The sequence below is a fragment of the Terrapene carolina genome, unplaced genomic scaffold (genome assembly GCF_002925995.2).
Source record: "Terrapene carolina triunguis isolate 2854851 unplaced genomic scaffold, T_m_triunguis-2.0 Scaffold21, whole genome shotgun sequence".
Classification (NCBI taxonomy): domain Eukaryota; kingdom Metazoa; phylum Chordata; order Testudines; family Emydidae; genus Terrapene; species Terrapene triunguis.
The window spans coordinates 5,249,754-5,268,904 of record NW_020664372.1 but is presented as its reverse complement, the minus strand read 5'-3'; the positions used below and the strand labels follow the sequence as shown (position 1 = coordinate 5,268,904).

Below are 19,151 nucleotides of genomic sequence, written 5' to 3'. Positions count from 1 at the left end.
GTCTCTTGTAGGGTCTGAGGAAGAGTACACACATAATGTCTTCATGCTAGTAGTGAGACATAAAGTGCAACTGACCTTTCACAAAATGGGGAAATTGGCTATCAAACCCAGAATTAAACACTTTGAAAAGAGTTTTTTCTCTAATCTTTTCGTTACTGTTAAATGTTACTTATAACAGTAGAAGGTACAATGCTTTCATATGGTAAGATAATATCCAAGATGACTTCTCTTTCAGACTTACAAAAGAAAAGAAACTCCATTAGGTAGCATAGAAATAAGCTGTCACAGGATTGATAGCTCCTATTTTGAAAAAAAATTCAGTTTCACCTTAGCATTTTCCACATTTTTTAGTTTTGTCTTCGCATTGATGTAGGAGGAAACTATTATCTGGTGAAAATTATATCCCGTGATTTGTATTTTCATGGTGCCTGGGACCAGGACCCCATTGTGCTGTAAGTACTTAATGTCTTTATATTCTGTGGCTGTATGTAGAGTAATACATTTTTCTTATGTTGATAGGATGAAACAAGGAAGAAAAAATAGTGAGGCTAACAATAGTTCATCAGAGGAAGAGATTGGAAGAGAATCTAAGAAACAGAAGATTGCAGATGAAGAATCCACTGAAATCTCTCTGAGTCCTGATTGGGGTAACCTCCTTCCAGACATTATCCTGCAGGTGTTTCAGTACTTGCCTCTTCTTGATCGTGCTCATGCATCACAAGTCTGCCGAAGATGGAATCAGGTGTTTCATATGCCTGATCTCTGGAGATGTTTTGAGTTTGAACTGAATCAACCAGCTACATCTTATTTGAGGGCTACGCATCCTGATCTTATCAATCAGATTATTAAAAGGCATTCCAATCATCTACAGTATGTTAGCTTCAAGGTAACATCTTTTACATTCTTATCTTTGAAAATGAGTAATTTAAAAAAAATTGATTTGCATTTCAAATAAGGTTTGAAATTGAACAAGTTTACTGCAGTTCTATTTAATTTAAAGAATTCTTAAAACTCCTTTTTATTTTTATGACATGGCTGAAGATAACAAAATAGTATTTCTTTAATACTCCAAGATAGCTTTCACATTCTTGATAGCTTTCATAGTTATCCAGGTAAATTTTATAGTATGAGTTGTAAGAGATTTCATTTATCCAAGGAGCAATAATTGAAAAAACTTAGCATTATTGATTAAGTGAACAATGACTATACATAGTTGTAAACAAAGCATTTTAGCATAATGATGTTTCCTAATTCACTTAAAAGAGCAACTTCTATTTTAAATGCCTGTAAGTGCAAAGTTAAAAGACCATCCTAATCAGAATATTGTCAGTATAAAGTGATATGAGTAGTTGTGATTTTTATGTGTCTGTTCTACAAGGAAACATTTTGAAGAAAAGAACATAAAGTATATACTGACTTGTCAAATGAAAGGTGTAGTTTCTGTAGTGGTATTACAGGGAGGAGATTATTTGGTGTGGAGAATTGGCAAGGAGTGATTGGTGGATTTATCAGAATATGTATTTCTCCCCCGCTCCCCCCCCCCTTTTTTTTTTTTCTGGCCTGCGGCCACAGGAAATCACACTTGAGTTCCTGCATATAATGTTTCTTCTGGGACCTAGCCCAAGCAGGAAGTGCTTGGACAGTAGCAGAGATATTGACCTATTGAGGTGGATGAATAGATGAACAGGGGAAGGAAAAAGCATATGACAGAGCGTGAAAAGGAGGGTGGCTGAAACAGAAAGAAAAATGCATACAGATGGGGAAAATGAGAATGGAAAAAGGAACAGAGTGAAATAGGGGATGTGGCAGTAAAATGCAAAAATGAGTGAGAGACTGGCAGAAAAGGTGTCAGGAATGAAATATAAAGGAAAGGGGAAGATCTAGAAATTGGAGAGGTGAATCAAAAACAGAAGAATTACTTAGGGCTAGTCGACACTGAAACCTTATATTATCATGGCTAGGTGTGAGAGGTGTGCAAAATCCACCTCCCTGAAACATAGCAATGCTGACCAAACCCCCACTGTAGACCGCACTAGGTCAATGGAAGAATTCTTCCATCAACCTAGCTACCGCTCTCTGGGAGGTGGATTAACTACAGCTATGGGAGAACCCCCTGCTGTTGCTGTAGTGAGTGTCTACACAGCAGCATTACAGCAGTGCCACTGTAGGTCATGTCTACACTACGACTTTTGTTGGTGTAACTTATGTTGCCCAGGGTGTGAAAAAACACTCTGCTGAGCACCATAAGTTACACCACCAGAAGTGCTGGTGTGGACAGGGCTGTGTCAACAGGAGAGCTTCTCCTGTCAACATAGCTACCGCTGCTCAGGGAGGTATTTTTATTATGTCGATGGGAGAGCTCTCTCCTGTTGGCATAGAGCAGCTAAACAAGAAATCTTACAGCGGTACAGCTGTGCCGCTGTAAGCTTGCTAGTGTAGATATAGTCTAAGAGTGCAGCCTTAGTCTTAGGATGGAGATAGTTTTCTTTTAGTAACCATAGTATCTACAGAAGACTAACTGGATTGGTAGCCACAAGAAACTCCAATCTTTTGCCTAAAATTTTGGCATATTTCTCTTCCCCAATCCCATTCAAAACGGCATGTGGATGTGTTTGTGTGTAGTTTGCCTCTCCTTCTTTTTCCATACAAATAAAATTTAAAAACTTGGCACTGAGTAAATTTTGACCTAGATTGTGGTAGTAACCAAAACACCCAACTCGGCTCAGTTCAGTATTTGCAGTTTCTGCTGTGGTACACCTCTACCCCGATATAACGCTGTCCACGGGAGCCAAAAAATCTTACAGCGTTATAGGTGAAACCGTGTTATATCGAACTTGCTTTGATCTGCCGGAGTGCGCAGCCCTGCCCCCGCCCCCCTCCGGAGCACTGCTTTACCGCGTTATATCCAAATTCGTGTTTATATCGGGTCGTGTTATATCGGGGGTAGAGGTGTATATGAATTGGAACATACCACGGTTCCAATTCAAAATTGTGATGTATTGGCAGAGTACCAGGAGGAAACTTGCTCAAACTTTGGCTATGTATCCCTGCTCTAGCCTGTATAATACATTTATCACTACATATTTGCTCTGTAGTTCGTCACCAAAATGACAATTAACAGCCACTCGTATTTGAGTTTAATTTAAATGGGCAAAAGCAAAGGCCAGTGTTTTAATTTGCGCCACTAATGTATTCCCAGATGATGATGATGATTTTACCTCTTGAGAGCCTAAGCTCTGAATCCATGGGAGATGCTGTTTTTCTTGCCTGCCTGCATTCCTTCTAAATAAGGCTAAGGAGAATTAAGGAAGACTAGTTAGCCACATGCACTGTACCTGTTGGACTGTGTTTGAAACTGTGTTTGTAGCTTAGGTAAAGACCACTAATAGTCAAATAGTGAATGCAGAAGGGTCATCTAAGTGATATTCCAAAAAACAAAAATGTGAGATTAGTTGGGAAAACTAGACAACTGGTGATTAGAATAGTTACATTTTCAACACTGTTAATTTAAAAAAAAAAAAAAAAAAAGGGGTGGAGGGGGGGGGGGAGAGTAGGCAATTCTTGCTTAGTTTTCCGTTGTATATCAATCTTGTCTGGCAACCCCTGGCTATATCTATGCTAGGCTTCTCCGATTTAGAGGTCGCTAAGCAGTGAAGCCGCAGCCAGCCATGAAGCCGCAGCCAGCACATCGCTCGCCCGCGCCGCTTCCCGCCGCCTCCATTGGCCCGGGACGGCAAACCGCGGCCAGTGGGGGCCGCGATCGGCCGAACCTGCCGCGTCAGCAGGTAAATACAACTGGCCCGGCCCGCCAGGGTGCTTACCCTGGCGAGCCGCGTGCCAAACGTTGCCGACCCCTGAGCTATAGAATGGTCTATGGCAGTGTGTACACTACACAGTTTTGTCAACAAAACAGTGAAGGTGTACTACAATGCTTCTCCTGCTGATTTAACTCTCCTGCTATGCCGACATTTAAAAAAAAAAAAAAAAAAAACCCACCTGGACGAGTGTTCCTTGATTGTGCTGCAGGTGGAACATCTCTTTGCTCGCCCCTCCCCCTGCAGCCCATGCGGAACTGCTTTCCATGCCCTTCCCAAATCCCCACACACATTCCTTGCATGTTTCAGGGCTGTTGCAGTAGCCCATACACTCCACCCTTAGGGACATGTTTCAGAGTTACAACTGGACATATATACCCAGCTGTGAGACCCTCATTTCAAAAAGTGCTCTTCATTTTCATGTCCCTTGTAGAAAATAGAAATATTTGTATAGCTGTTACATTTTTATTAACTTATAAAAAGAAAATGAATCTTTGTCTCTTACACATGGTGGTTGCCACTGTATATGAATTTCAGTAGCAATCAGTGCATTTGCAGAGTAAAATTAACACACATACAGCAGTCATTACAAGGGTCATACTACAGTGCAAGAAAGCAATGCCTGGATTAAAGCATTACAGAAAGACACATTGTCAGAATGCTCCTTCAAAGCCTCCCTGATTCGAATAGCCCCCTGTTGAGGCCCACTAACAGCTGTGGTATCTAGCTGCTCAAAAGCAGCCGCTAACCAATCCACGTTGACACTCCATCCCGTGAAACTTCCCCCCCCCTCCCCCCCTTAGCTTCACAAATGTTATGTAACTTATGTAACAGGCTGCTGTGACCATGGGAATATATTCCTCATTGAGGTCTAACCTGTCAAAAAAGCAGCACTAGTGACCCTTTAATCTGCCGAAGGCCTGTTCAACGGTCATTCTGTACCTGCTGAGCCTGTTGTTGAAGCGCTGCTTGTTGCAGTCAAGGTTTCTGATGTAAGGCTTCATGAGCCATGGCAGCAAGAGGTAGACTGGGTCTCCCAGCATCACAATTGGAATCTTCTGGTCTGGAAAGTACCTGCTTGCAGCTTTCTATACGGGCCAGTGTTCCTGAAGATGTGTGTGTCGTGCATCTTCCCTGACCATCCCGCATTGATGTCGGCAAAACAACCATGGTCCTCCACCAGCTCTTGCAATATCATAGAAAAGTAGCCCTTTTTGTGTAGCAAGCCGGGCTGGGGCCAAAATAGGGATCTGTGTGCCATCTATTGCACTGCTGCAATTAGGGAATCCCATTGCCACAAAGCCATCCACTATTTCCCGTACATTGCTCAGAGTCACAGTCCTTCATAGCAGGAGGCAATTAATGGTGCTGCACACTTGCATCACTGCAACCCTCATGATGGACTTCGAGTGATCAGTAACAGTCAGGAGTTGTCAGCTTTCACACAGTGATCACCACTCTCTTCTCCACAGTGAGGGCAGCTCTCATTTTGGTGTCCTTGGGCCAGAGGGCAGGAGTGAGCTCAGCATACAGTTCCCGGAAGGTAGTTTTGCACATCTGAAAGTTCTGCAGCCACTGCTGATCATCCCATACCTGCATTACGATGCAATCCCACCACTCGGAGCTTATTTTCCAAGCCCCATACCAATGGTCCACCATGTGCATCTGCTCCTTGAATGCCAACAGCAATCTTGAATTGTTTTTTTTCCATTGCATGCAGCAAGGCAGACACCACTGTGTCATCGTCATCAGATTTGCAGCTCATGAAATAATGCAGGATCAGCTGCGTTGTGTTGACGCTCATCACACGATAGGAGAGCTGTGCGGGATCCATGCTTTCAGACAGATAATGGGCACACAATTTATTGGGGCTGTTGAAAAACAGCCCAAAACATAGACAGAAGCCCATAGAATGATGGGATGGAGAAAACTGCATCATGGGATGGTAAGCCTGCCCCTATGAGGCACTGTGATCCCTTCCCAGAGCATCCAGCGGCAGATGGTGGTGAATTGCGCAGTGGGATAGCTACCAATGGTGCGCTGCTCTCTCGATGCAAGAGCACCAACGGTGGATGTGCTCTGCCATCACAAGGAGCATTGTGTGGACATACAAAAGCAGTTTAATTACAGTGGTGGATGATCGAGTTAATTAAGTCGACTGAACTGTAGACATAACCTGTATCTGAAATCTTTGTTTATTAAGGGAGAGGATAAATGGTTATGCATCTCTTCTCTTTGTATTGGGGGAGAGGCTTAATGAGTGGGAACGCTCCTCTTCTTTCTGTGTTTCTGTATGTTTTTCTAGTCAGTTTAAATTGCAAGGCCTTTGGGGTAAGGACTGTGTCTTTTAACTTATTTAATGTGCTTTGTAAACTGCCATGTAGGTTGATGGCCTGGTATGCAAATAAAGATATACATACCTACTTGTTACATTTGTTGACCATCTCTGTTCAAAACTAGAGCATAATAAAATGATAGGGAATAGCCAACATGGATTTGTCAAGAATCCAAAAAACCTAGTTTAATTCTGAGATGTATTAACAGGAGTGTTGTATGTAAGACACAAGAGGCAATTGTTGCCACTCTGCTTGGCACTAGTGAGGATTCAGATGGAGTACTATGTCCAGTTTTCGACACCACACTGTAAGAAAAGTGAACAAACTGAAAGTCCAAAAATAAGAAGTTAAGAAAACATCTGAGGAAAAGTTGAGAGAGAACTGGGCATTTTAAGGCAGGGGTGTGGATAGGGGTCGGGGCAGTCAGGGGACAGGGGTTGGATAGGGGGCAGGAGTCCCGGGAGGGGGCAGCCAGGGGACAAGAAGCAGGGGGGGTTGGATGGGTTGGAGGTTCTGAGGGAGGCAGTCAGGGGCGAGGAGTGGGAGGAGGCGGGGGCCAGGCTGTTTGGGGAGGCACAGCCTTCCCTACCTGGCCCTACATACAATTGCGCCACCCCGATGTGGCCCTCGGGCCAAAAAGTTTGCCCACCCCGGGTCTAGGGTGCAGTAAGGGAGATTTAGGCTGGATGTTAGGAAAAGCTTTCCAACTATAAGAATAGTTAAGCATTGCAACAGGTTACATGGGGGTGAAATCTCTGTCTTTGGAGGTTTTTAAGAACAGTTTAGACAAACATCTGTCTGGAACGATCTAGGTATACTTGATCCTGCCTTAGCTGAGGCGGGTAGACTAAATGAATTGTCCTTTCCAGCTGTACATTTCCCTGATTCTATATTCTCCTAGCTATGGATAATGAACATGTCTGATGTAATTACTTCTTTGATACTATTGCTTGATGGGTGGAGCTGCCTTAGCTCAGGCAACATGCAGGGATGGATAGGTCAGCACTTGTTTGGCTTGGTTCCTTCATGGCTGAGAGGTCCCAGGTGGTTGTATTGGGTAAATGTATGAGGGTCCTCTCAGCACAGGTGCCACAGTTTTTTATCTTGTTACACACACATACTAAAAAGAGTGGTGTGTGTATAGGGCTGTTGAGAGGCTGAGGTATGGGTTAGTGTTTATACTCCACTTTGTCTCCATCTTACTTGATCTCAGACAAAGGAGACTGAGTCTCTTACCCAGTGTCTGATGGCATGCATAAGAACAAAATGGGACTAATTCAGATAAGATACTGATGCGGATAGGTTGGGGGAGGGGGGATGAAAGCGATAGCTATAGTCTTATCAACTTGGTTAATTTGAGGATGTGTGCCCATTGTTTTTCAAATTCTTAATTTAAGAATTTGAGAACAGCAGCTGCATTTAGATGATCAAATAGCAGTTGTGGCCAGGAGAGCTTTTTCCTATCTACACTTGACCAGAGGATCCACTCTTCTTTCAGATGCAGTTCTTGATATTATGTCTGTCACTTGGAAGTAAAATTACTGTAGTGTTCTCTAGATTGGTCTTACGATATAACAGTATTTTTCAAAGTTTGGGTCACGACCCAGTACTGGGTCGTGGCATGTAAGGCACTGGGTCACTCTGGTCAGCATTGCCAACCGGGACGTTAAAAGTCCCGTTGGTGGTGCTGCCCAGCTAAGCCAGGCTAGTGCCTACCTGTTCCGCCACCATGCTGCGCCCCGGAAGCAGCCAGCAGCAGGTCCAGCTTCTAGGCAGGGGGGCCACGGGGTTCCACACGCTGCCCCCACCCCGAACACCAGCTCCACACTCCCATTGACCAGTTCCCAGCCCATGGGAGCTGGGGGGCAGTGCCTGCAAGCGAGAGACGCGAGGAGATGCTTGTGCGCCTCCGCCTAGGCACTAGACCTGCTGCTGGCTGCTTCAGGCGCAGCACGGTCTGAGCTGTCAGGACAGGCAGGAAGCCTGCCTCTGCGCCACTGACCGGGAGCTGCCGGAGGTAAGTCTGTACCTCAATCCCCTGCCCCAGCCCTGAGTCTCTCCCCCCCCCCAAACCCAGAGCCCGTCCTGCACCCCAAACTCCTCATCCCCACCCCCATCCTAGAGCCTGCACCCTCACCCCCTCCTGCACCCGAGCCCCCTCCCACACCTCAAACCCCTCATCCCCAGCTCTGTTGGGTCACGGGTATCAACAGTTTTCTCCAGGAAAAAAAGTTTGAAAACCACTGCAATATAAGTCTCTTTTGGAAGATGAAACTGTCACAGAATACAACTACCCACTTACTGAATGGTGGTGTTGGCAGGAGGATTTGACCCCAGTATTATCCACACTACTTGCTAGCTGACTTTCCAGTACAATTTAGGTGTTGGATTTCATCCTGCAAGGTCCTAACTGACCCTGATATCTGCCCAATTGAAATGAAGCCTTTTCCCAAAGCAGTACTCCCACAGATGAGATCAGCAGAGGTGCTCAGACTGACTCTCTCCTTTTGTAATCATGGGAGAGAGCTACCAGTAGGACATTCACAATGAGGCACACCTTCAGATTTGGAATTCTTTTCCCTTTTTTGTGGCTCTAATCCCTGGAACTGAAATAGCCCACATCTGTTGGACTTTGTGGCATGCTGTCAGGCGCATATGTTTTCTAGGAATTTCCATGAGGAGGAGAATATAAAGGAAATGGGATAGGATTTGAGGCTGTATGGGAATTGGCTTGTTTATTACTTGATGCAAGTTGGATTCTCTAAGAGAATAGACTGGCTGGGGTGCTTTATTGTATTGACTAACTTTGCATGTAATGGCAAGTGATGATCAGTGGTTCACAGTCATGCTGGAAGGGCATAATGAGTGGGGTCCCACAGGGATCAGTTCTGGGTCCTGTTCTGTTCAATATCTTCATCAATGATTTAGATAATGGCATAGAGAGCACACTTTTATAAAGTTTGCAGATGATACCAAGCTGGGAGGGGTTGCAAGTGCTTTGGAGCGTAGGATTATAATTCAGAATGATATGGACAAATTATCTGAAGTAAATAGGATGAAATTCAATAAGGACAAATGCAAAGTACTCCAGTTAGGATGGAAAAATCAGTTGCACACATACAAAATGGGAAATGACTACCTAGGAAGTACTACTGTGGAAAGGGGTCTGGGAGTCATAGTGGACCACAAGCTAAATAGGAGTCAACAGTGTAACGCTGTTCCAGAAAAAGTGAACATCATTCTGGGATGTATTAGCAGGAGTGTTGTAATCAAGACACGAGAAGTAATTCTTCCGCTATACTCCACGCTGATTAAGTCTCAACTGGAATATTGTGTCCAGTTCTGGGCGCCACATTTCAGGAAAGATGTGGACAAATTGGAGAAAGTCCAGAGAAGAGCAACAAAAATGATTTAAAGCTCTAGAAAACACGATCTATGAGGGAAGACTGAAAAAAATGGGCTTGTTGAGTCTGGAAAAGAGAAGGCTGAGAGGGGACATAATAGTTTTCAAGTACATAAAAGGTAGAAAAATTATTCCCCTTAATCTCTGAGGATAGGACAAGAAACAATGGGCTTAACTTGCAGCAAGGGAGGTTTAGGTTGGGCCTTCGGAAAAACTTCCTAAGTGTCAGGGTGGTTAAGCACTGGAATAAATTGCCTAGGGAGGTTGTGAAATCTCCATCATTGGAAATTTTTAAGAGTAGGTTAGACAATCACCTGTCAGGGATGGTCTAGATCAGGGGTCCCCAACGCAGTGCCCGCGTACTGGCCGGCGGACGAGCATCCACCGAAATGCTGCTGACAAGCAGCGTCATCCAGAGGTGTCGCCGCCAAAATGCTGCTGATTTTCGGCAGCGACGCCTCTGGATGGCGCTGCTTGTCGGGGGCATTTCGGCGGATGCTTGTCCGCCACCATGGTCCTTTGTGGCTCGTCGCCTGGCGCCCACCAGATGGAAAAAGGTTGGGGACCACTGGTCTAGATAATACTTAGCCCTGCCATGAGTGCAGGGGACTGGACTAGATGACCTCTCAAGGTCCCTTCCAGTCTTACGATTCTATGACTGAACTTTTGATAAGCACCTTTTTTAAGGGTATGTCTACACTACGAGAGTAGTTCGATTTTACTTAAATCGAATATGTGGAATCGATATTCCAAAGTCGAACGTGTGTGTCCACACTAAGGACAGTAATTCGACTTTGTGAGTCCACACTAACGGGGCAAGCGTCGACATTGGAAGCGGTGCACTGTGGGCAGCTATCCCACAGTTCCCACAGTCCCCGCCGCCCATTGGAATTCTGGGTCAAGCCCCCAATGCCTTCTGGGGGAAAAAAATGTGTCGAGGGTGGTTTTGGGTAACGGTTGTCATCCAACCGTCACTCCCGCCCTCCCTCCCTGAAAGCGCCGGCGGGAAATCAGTTCCCGCACTTTTCTGGTCAGTGACAGCGCAGACGCCACAGCACTGCGAGCATGGAGCCCGCTGTGACCATCACTGCAGTTATGGCCGTTGTCAACACCTCGCAGCTTATCATCCACCTTTCCCAGAGGCAGATGCAGAGAAATCAGGCTAGGAGGCTACGGCACCGCGGTGAGGACCTGAAGTCTGAGAGTGGCACAGACCTGTCAGAAAGCACGGGACCCTGCGCCGAGGACATCATGGTGGCAATGGGTCATGTTGATGTTGTGGAATGGCGATTCTGGGCCCGGGAAACAAGCACGGACTGGTGGGACCGCATAGTGCTGCAGGTCTGGGATGAATCACAGTGGCTGCAAAACTTGCGCATGCGGAAGGGGACTTTCCTGGAACTTCGTGAGTTGCTGTCCCCTGCCCTGAAGCGCAAGGACACCCGGATGCGAGCAGCCCTGACTGTCCAGAAGCGAGTGGCCATAGCCCTCTGGAAGCTTGCAACACCAGACAGCTACCAGTCAGTCGCGAACCACTTTGGCGTGGGCAAATCTACCGTGGGGGTTGCTGTGATGCAAGTAGCCAACGCAATCGTTGAGGTACTGCTGTCAAAGGTAGTAACCCTGGGAAACGTGGAGGTCATCATAGATGGCTTCGCCACGGTGGGGCTATAGATGGAACTCACATCCCTATCCTGGGACCGGACCACTAGGCCAGCCAGTACATTAACCGAAAGGGCTACTTTTCAATGGTGCTGCAAGCACTGGTGGACCATAGGGGACGTTTTACCAACATCAACGTCGGATGGCCAGGCAAAGTTCATGACGCTCGCGTTTTCAGGAACTCTGGTCTGTTTAGACGGCTGCAGGAAGGTATTTACTTCCCGGACCACAAAATAACTCTTGGGGATGTGGAGATGCCTATAGTCATCCTCGGGGGCCCAGCCTACCCGCTAATGCCCTGGCTCATGAAGCCCTATACAGGCGCCCTGGACACTGAAAAAGAACTCTTCAACTACCGGCTGAGCAAGTGCAGAATGGTGGTGGAGTATGCTTTTAGACGTCTCAAGGGGAGATGGAGAACCTTACTGACTCGCTCTGATCTCAGCGAAACCAATATCCCCATTGTTATTGCAGCTTGCTGTGTGCTCCACAATCTGTTTGAGAGCAAGGGGGAGACCTTTATGGTGGGGTGGGAGGTTGAGGCAAATAGCCTGGCTGCTGATTACGCCCAGCCAGACAGCCGGGTGATTAGAAGAGCCCAGCGGGACGCGCTGTGCATCCGGGAGGCTTTGAAAGCTAGGTTCCTCAGTGAGCAGGGTAACCTGTGACTACAGTTTGTTTACAGAGAAGCTGAACCTGCCCCCGTTTCTTTACCCAGTAAATGTTCACTATCCTCTCCAGTTACATACCCCGTTCCCCCCTTCCAACACATGTTTAAAAATAAAATCACTTGAAATTTGTTAATGAACACCGTTTTCTTTATTACTGTTTTTGTGGTAAAGTGTTGAACCTGGGACGCAGACTGTGGTGGGGAGCGGGTGTAGTGTAGTGATGCAAAGGACGCTTCTAAACTCCAGGAATGACAGGCTCCGCACTGGTGGACTGGTTGTTTCAACGGAGCCTGCCACCCCTCCTGTTTGGGACTCTGTGTGTGGGGGCTATGTGACTGTGGCAGGGGGAGGACGGTTACAGATCCCCTGCTGCGTGGCTCTGTGATCCAGGATAAGGACCGCTGCATAAGATCTCTAACCCCCCTCCCCCGCCACAAAGTCACATACGTACCCCCCCACACACAGAGAACATGAAAACCACCTCCCAGACTGACCAGGGTAACTAGTGACTGCAATGTGTGTGTGCCCTGCTGCTGAACCTGCCCCTGCGTCTGTACCCTGGTAAAGGTGACTGTCCTGTCCAGTTACCAACCACCTTCCCCCCCCCCCCCCCCTTCAAACAGACTCTCCTCTAAAAGAACATGATGGAAACAGTAATTAACAGAAACGTATTTTTTTATTAGCAACCACACATGAAACGGGGAGATGAAACTGGGACGGGGGCTTGAGTGAGGCGGGAAGGAAAGGACTTTCCCAAAATTTGGTATGAGAGCCTTCTGGTACTTGAGCAGTCTGTAGGGGTGGAGTGAGAGTTTTCACGGACTCTGCCGCCCCTCCTTCTTGGGACTTTGGGTGAGGGGAGTATGGGACTTTGTGGCGGGGGAGGGCGGTTAGAGAGCGACTGCAGCGGGGCTCTGTCCTCCTGCCTCCGGTCCTGCAGAACATCGACAAGGCGCCGGAGCGTGTCCGTTTGCTCCCTCATTAGTCCAAGCAGCGTTTGAGTTGCCTGCTGGTCTTCCTTCCGCCACCTCTCCTCCCGTTCCATGTGTGATCGGTGCATTTGGGACAAGTTCTCCCTCCACTGGGTCTGCTGGGCTGCCTGGGCTTGGGAGCAGCCCATAAGTTCCGAGAACATGTCCTCCCGTGTCCTCTTCTTCCTACGCCTAATCTGCGCTAGCCTCTGGGAGTGTGATGCCAGGGTAGGTCGGGAGACAGTCGCAGCTGTGGGATGGGGAAAAAGAGTGAATTCCTCAGAAAGATAAATTTTTGGGTGAACAAAGAACATAGTCTTTCTCTGTGAACAAGACCATGCACAGCACCTATCACATGCGCACTCAGGACAAGGTCGAATTTTCGGCCTTCGCATTCAGTGCCTGGGGTCTTGCAGTGCAGATCAGACAAGCGGGACAGGACAGCGGAATTTGGGTAACAGGCTGACATGGTAAGCCGTAGACTTTTGGCTGCTTAAAACTTTAATAATAGCACTGGCCTCCTTTCACGTTCAAAGCAATGCCAGTCCCTGCTGCCAGCAATCCGGCAAGCATGAACTCTGCCCCTATCCCACCCCCTCGCGGCTGTCCCAGGGAAAGATCCCTGTATGCTGCTCCTCTCCCGCCTCCGCCGCGTGGCTCTAAACCGCCGGTTACAGTTCTGTAAAGGAACAGGCAAGCAGTCCCAATACTAACATTCCCCTACCTAATTCAAAGCAGGTCACCATGAGCGACATCACTCTGATGAGGATTTCAGAGACTGAGAAAGAATGGATGCTTCGGGAAAGCCTGCAAAGACCAGGGCCGTATGGCGCCATGCTCTGCAAGGCAACGATACCCGAGTACTTGCTTGTCTCCTGGCGCGGAAACATTTCATACCACGGAGGACCAAATAAGGCCGCTCTCCCCAGGAACCTGATGCAAAGGCTTTCCAATTACCTCCAGGAGAGTTTCGTGGAGATGTCCCAGGAGGATTTCTGCTCTATCCCCGGACATATAGACCGGATTTTACTGTAGCTGCACTGGCAGGGACTAAACAGTAGAGCGCCTAGGGCAAAACAATCATGCTAAACCAGACATTGTTAGATTTTTTTTTTTTCAGTAGTTGCACTGCCAAGGACTGAAACGTTAAGCGCGTAGGGCACACTAATCATGAAAAACCCATTGTTAATATTGTTAATATTCCTTTTCTGTAAAAATAAATGTTTAGATGTTTAAAACACTTACTGATTGATCCTTCCCCTGATTCTGTGTCCGGGTTAACGCCTGGGGACGGTTGGTAGGGGATCTCTGTAAGGGTGATGAAGAGATCCTGGCTGTCGGGGAAATCAGCGTTGTAAGCGCTGTCGACTGCCTCATCCTCCTCATCTCCTTCCTCATCTTCCCCGTCCGCTAACATCTCCGAGGAAGCGGCCGTCGACAATATCCCATCCTCAGAGTCCACGGTCAGTGGTGGGGTAGTGGTGGCGGCCACACCTACGATGGAATGCAGTGCCTCATAGAAACGGGATGTCTGGGGCTGGGATCCGGAGCATCCGTTTGCCTCTTTGGTCTGCTGGTAGCCTTGTCTCAGCTCCTTGATTTTCACGCGGCACTGCGTTGCATCCCGGCTGTATCCTCTCTCTGCCATGGCTTTAGAGATCTTCTCGTAGATCTTTGCATTCCGTCTTTTCGATCGCAGCTCGGAAAGCACGGACTCATCGGCCCACACAGCGATCAGATCCAAGACTTCCCGATCAGTCCATGCTGGGGCCCTCTTTCTGTTCTGAGATTGCATGGCCATCTCTGCTGGAGAGCTCTGCATCGTTGCCAGTGCTGCTGAGCTCGCCACCATGTCCAAACAGGAAATGAGATTCAAACTGCCCAGACAGGAAAAGGAATTCAAATTTTCCCGGGGCTTTTCCTGTGTGGCTGGTCAGAGCATCTGAGCTCGGACTGCTGTCCAGAGCGTCAACAGAGTGGTGCACTGTGGGATAGCTCCCGGAGCTATTACCGTCGATTTCCATCCACACCTAGCCTCTAATTCGACATGGCCATGTCGAATTTAGCGCTACTCCCCTCGTTGGCGAGGAGTACAGAAGTCGAATTTAAGAGACCTCTATGTCGAACTAAATAGCTTCGTGGTGTGGACGGGTGCAGAGTTAATTCGATGTAACGGTGCTAAATTCGACATAAACTCCTAGTGTAGACCAGGCCTAAGACATTGAGAATGTTCAGTGTAGAATTAGTAAGACACACATGGGACCCTACACAGATTTTTACACTTTTCAGAGTAGAACTGCAATTAAAGGAAAGCTGTTCTGTTTAACCCCTTTATTGCAAAGTTTGTTGGCTTGATGTGGTATTTTCCTGGACTAATAAATGGTTTGTTTCCATTTAAGGTGGACAGCAGCAAGGAATCAGCAGAAGCAGCTTGTGATATTTTATCACAACTTGTGAATTGCTCTTTAAAAACTCTTGGACTGATTTCAACCGCTCGACCAAGCTTCATGGATTTACCTAAGGTAGCTTGTGCATGTTTTAATTTATTTATTGAATGATTGTAGTGGTAAGCATGATACTGATATAATTTAGAAAGTACATAGATTTAAAGCAGTAGGTTCTCTGTGGCTTCATCTGCTCCTGGGAGCTCTTAACATGCAGACACTGAGACTCAGTACTTAAATTTGACTAGAACTTGTGGGTGTTCCAGTACTTGCTTAACTTCCCAAATCTTTTCCCAACATACATTGGTTTCAGTGTAAAAATCTGTGAAATATTTGTATGTGTGGTATGTGTGTGCACATGTGCGCAGTCTGTATATAAAATAGATCTAAGACCAGAAAGGAGCATTCTGATCATCTAGTTTGACCACCTGCATAATACAGGACATAGAATTTCACCCAGTAATTCCTGCATCAAGCCAATAACTTCTGGTTGAGCTAGAACATATTTTGTAGAAATATATCTGATTTTGATGTTATAACTTGAAGCAATGGAGAGTCCATTGCATCCCTAAGTAAGTTGTTCCAATGATTAATGGCCATCACTGTTAAAACTTTGCACCTTATTTCTAGTGTGACTTGGTCTATCTTCAGTTTCCAGCTATTGGATTTTGTTGTGTCTCTGCTAGATTAAAGAGCTTCCATTACCGGAAATCTCCCCATCCATAGGGATGCTTATAGACCAGGGAGGGCAAACTACGGCCCGTGGGCCGGATACGGCCCTTCAGGGCTTTCGATCCAGCCCGCAGTATTGTCAGCCTAATGGTGCACCCACACCCCTCCTGCACCCCAACCCCTTGTCTGAGCCTCTTCCTGCACACCGCACCTCCTCCCACACCCTGCACTCCCTCCTGCACCCCAACCCCCTGCCCCAGCCCTACATTTATGGCCCTGCATACAATTTCCCCACCCAGATGTGGCCCTTGGGCCACAAAGTTTGCCCACCCCTGTTATAGACAGTGATCAGAGTCACATCTTGGCCTTTTCTTAGATCAAACTCTTTAGTATGTCACTATAAAGTGGATTTTCCAGACCTTGAATCATTTTTATGGCTCTTTTCTGACCTCTTTCCAGATTTTCAGCACCCTTTTTGAAGGGTGAACACCAGAAGAAGTGGACATAGTACTGCAGTAACAGTGTCACTAATGCTTAAGGCTAAGATTTAGGCATGGGTATTTTTAGTAAAACTTATGGACACGTTACAGGCAATAAATGAAAATTCACGGCCCATGACCTGTCCATGACTTTCACTATAAATACCCCGACTAAGGTGCCGCTGCCCCTGTGGGGCCTGAACAGTAGCTGGTGCTGGACTGGTCCTGGGGTCAGCTGTACCAGCTGCTGCAGCCATGGAAGTCACGGCATCCGTGACCTCCATCGCAGACTCACAGCCTTATTAATGCCATATATAGTGATAATAATTTGTCCTTTCATCTACTCTGTATTCTCCTGCTTATACATTCACAGATCACCCATTTTTACCGGGAGCTTGTGTTGGCACCATTCAGTCTCATTCATTACCTAGATACAGTCCCCCATCTTTGGGACCTACAATCTTTGTTCCTAGATATATGACCTTACATTTGGCTGTATTAAAACACGTGTTATTCAGATGAGCCCAGTTTACCACTCAGTCCAGATAGCTATATAGAACCAAACTGTCCTTATCATTATTTACCCTCCCACCCTAATTTTTGTTGCTTGCAAACTTCACCAGCAATGGTTTTATAAATTTTCCAAACTGTTGATTGCTATTGAATAGCATGGGCCAACTACAGATCCTTGTGGAACATCACGAGAAACCGCCCCATTGGCGGATGATTCTCTGTATACAGTTACTACTTGATCTATCAGCCATTTTTTAATCCAATATATATGGGTTGTTGTAGTAGTACTAACTTTTTTTTATTAGACTGTTGTGTGTGACTTTACAGAAGTCTAAATATGTTGTGCCAACTTTATCAACCAAATTTCTAATATCAAGTGGTATTAAGTTTAACAAAAGTAACTGTGACGGGTTGGATCACAGAAACCCCCTTGGGAGCTGCCACCCGATGTGCCAAGACTACTTCTATCCCTGTTTTCCCTGCCAGCTCAGGACTCCAGCACCCTGCCTTGCTGAGCCAGACACTCCCGTCTGCTCCAACACAGACCCAGGTTCTGAATTACTTGCCCCAAAGCTGCAGGTTTACCTGAAAACAGCTCACAGAAGTGTGCTTGTCTTTAGCACTCAGATGCCCAACTCCCAGTGGGGTCTAAACCCAGATAAGTCCATTTTACCCTGTATAAAGCTTATGCAGGGTAAACTCATAAATTGTTCGCCCTCTATAACACTGATAGAGAGAGATGCACAGTTGTTTGCTCCCCCAGGTAGTAATACATACTTTGAGTTAATTAATAAGTAAAAAGTGATTTTATTAAATACAGAAAGTAGGGTTTAAGTGGTTCCAAGTAGTAACAGACAGAACAAAGAAAGTTACCAAGCAAAATAAAATAAAATGCGCAAATCTATGTCTAATCAAACTGAATACAGATAATCTCACCCTTAGAGATGCTTCAGTACGTTTTTGTTTTTGTTTTTTGTTTTTTTTTTCTTTTCCCCCCCCCCAGACTGGACACCTTCCAGGCCTGGGCACAATTCTTTCTTCTGGTACAGTTCTTGTTCCAGCTCAGGTGGTAGCTAGGGGATTCTTCATGATGGCTCTTCTCTCTCTCTCCCTTTGTTCTGTTCCACCCTTTATATATCTTTTGCATAAGGTGGGAACCCTTTGTCCCTCTGGGTTTCCACCCCCCCTCACTGGAAAAGCACCAGGTTAAAGATGGATTCCAGTTCAGGTGACATGATCACATGTCACTGCAAGACTTCATTACCTACTTGCCAGCACACACATATACAGGAGGACTCACAGGTGTAAAACAGCCATCTGCAGACAATGGTCCTGCTTAATGGGAGTCATCAAGATTCCAAACCACCATTAATGGCCCACACTTTGCATAATTACAATAGGCCCTCAGAGTTATATTTTATATTTCTAGTTTTAGATACAAGAGTGGTACATTTATACAAATAGGATGATCACACTCAGTAGATTATAATCTATATAATGATACCTTATAAGAGACCTTTTGCATGAAGCATATCCCAGTTACATTATATTCACTTATCATATTTTTATAAAACCATATAGACTGCAATGTCACAGTAACTTTTTTATTTAAAAAAATCTTTTGGCATTTATTATGCGACCATCCTTTAATTCTCTGATTATGTACTTCATCAGGCATTCTCTGACTTTACCCAGGACTAACTGGCCTATTTTTTTTACCTGAGCCATCCATCCTGTGCACATTTTATAAAATACTGGCACTAGACTAGCTTGTCTCAGTTCCTCTGGAATTTTGCAAGTGTTTCAAGATTTGTTAAATATCGGCATCAATGAGTTGGAGCTCCTCAGCCAAATCTTTTAAAACTCTTGTGTCAAAGTTATCTGTTCTTCGATGTTAAATGTTTAACTTTGGTAGTTCCTTCCTACTTTCTGACTGGTAGATGTGTCTACATCATCCTTCTCCTCCTACCCCCCCCCCCCCCCAAAAGAACAAATATATATATATGCATATGTATGTGTGTGTATATATATGCGTATGTATATGCATAAAAGGCAGAGGGGTTCAGTAGCTAAATGGAGCTGGTAATGATTCCTACAGATAAAGTTGCCTAACACTTCTATTTTGATCTACTATGTTTATTTAAAAAGAACAGGAGTACTTGTGGCACCTTAGAGACTAACAAAT

General features: G+C 45.9%; 1 protein-coding gene across 1 annotated transcript in view; it reads left to right on the top strand.

Annotated features, from left to right (window-relative positions):
• The first annotated feature begins 484 nt into the window (after positions 1-484).
• Positions 485-19,151, top strand: part of FBXL3 (F-box and leucine rich repeat protein 3) — a 25,771-nt gene continuing 7,104 nt past the window's right edge. The window contains exons 1-2 of the mRNA XM_029910664.1: positions 485-886; positions 15,258-15,380. Of these exons, the coding sequence (XP_029766524.1) occupies positions 521-886; positions 15,258-15,380 (489 nt within the window). The 5' untranslated portion in view covers positions 485-520. The remainder of the gene's footprint in view (positions 887-15,257; positions 15,381-19,151) is intronic.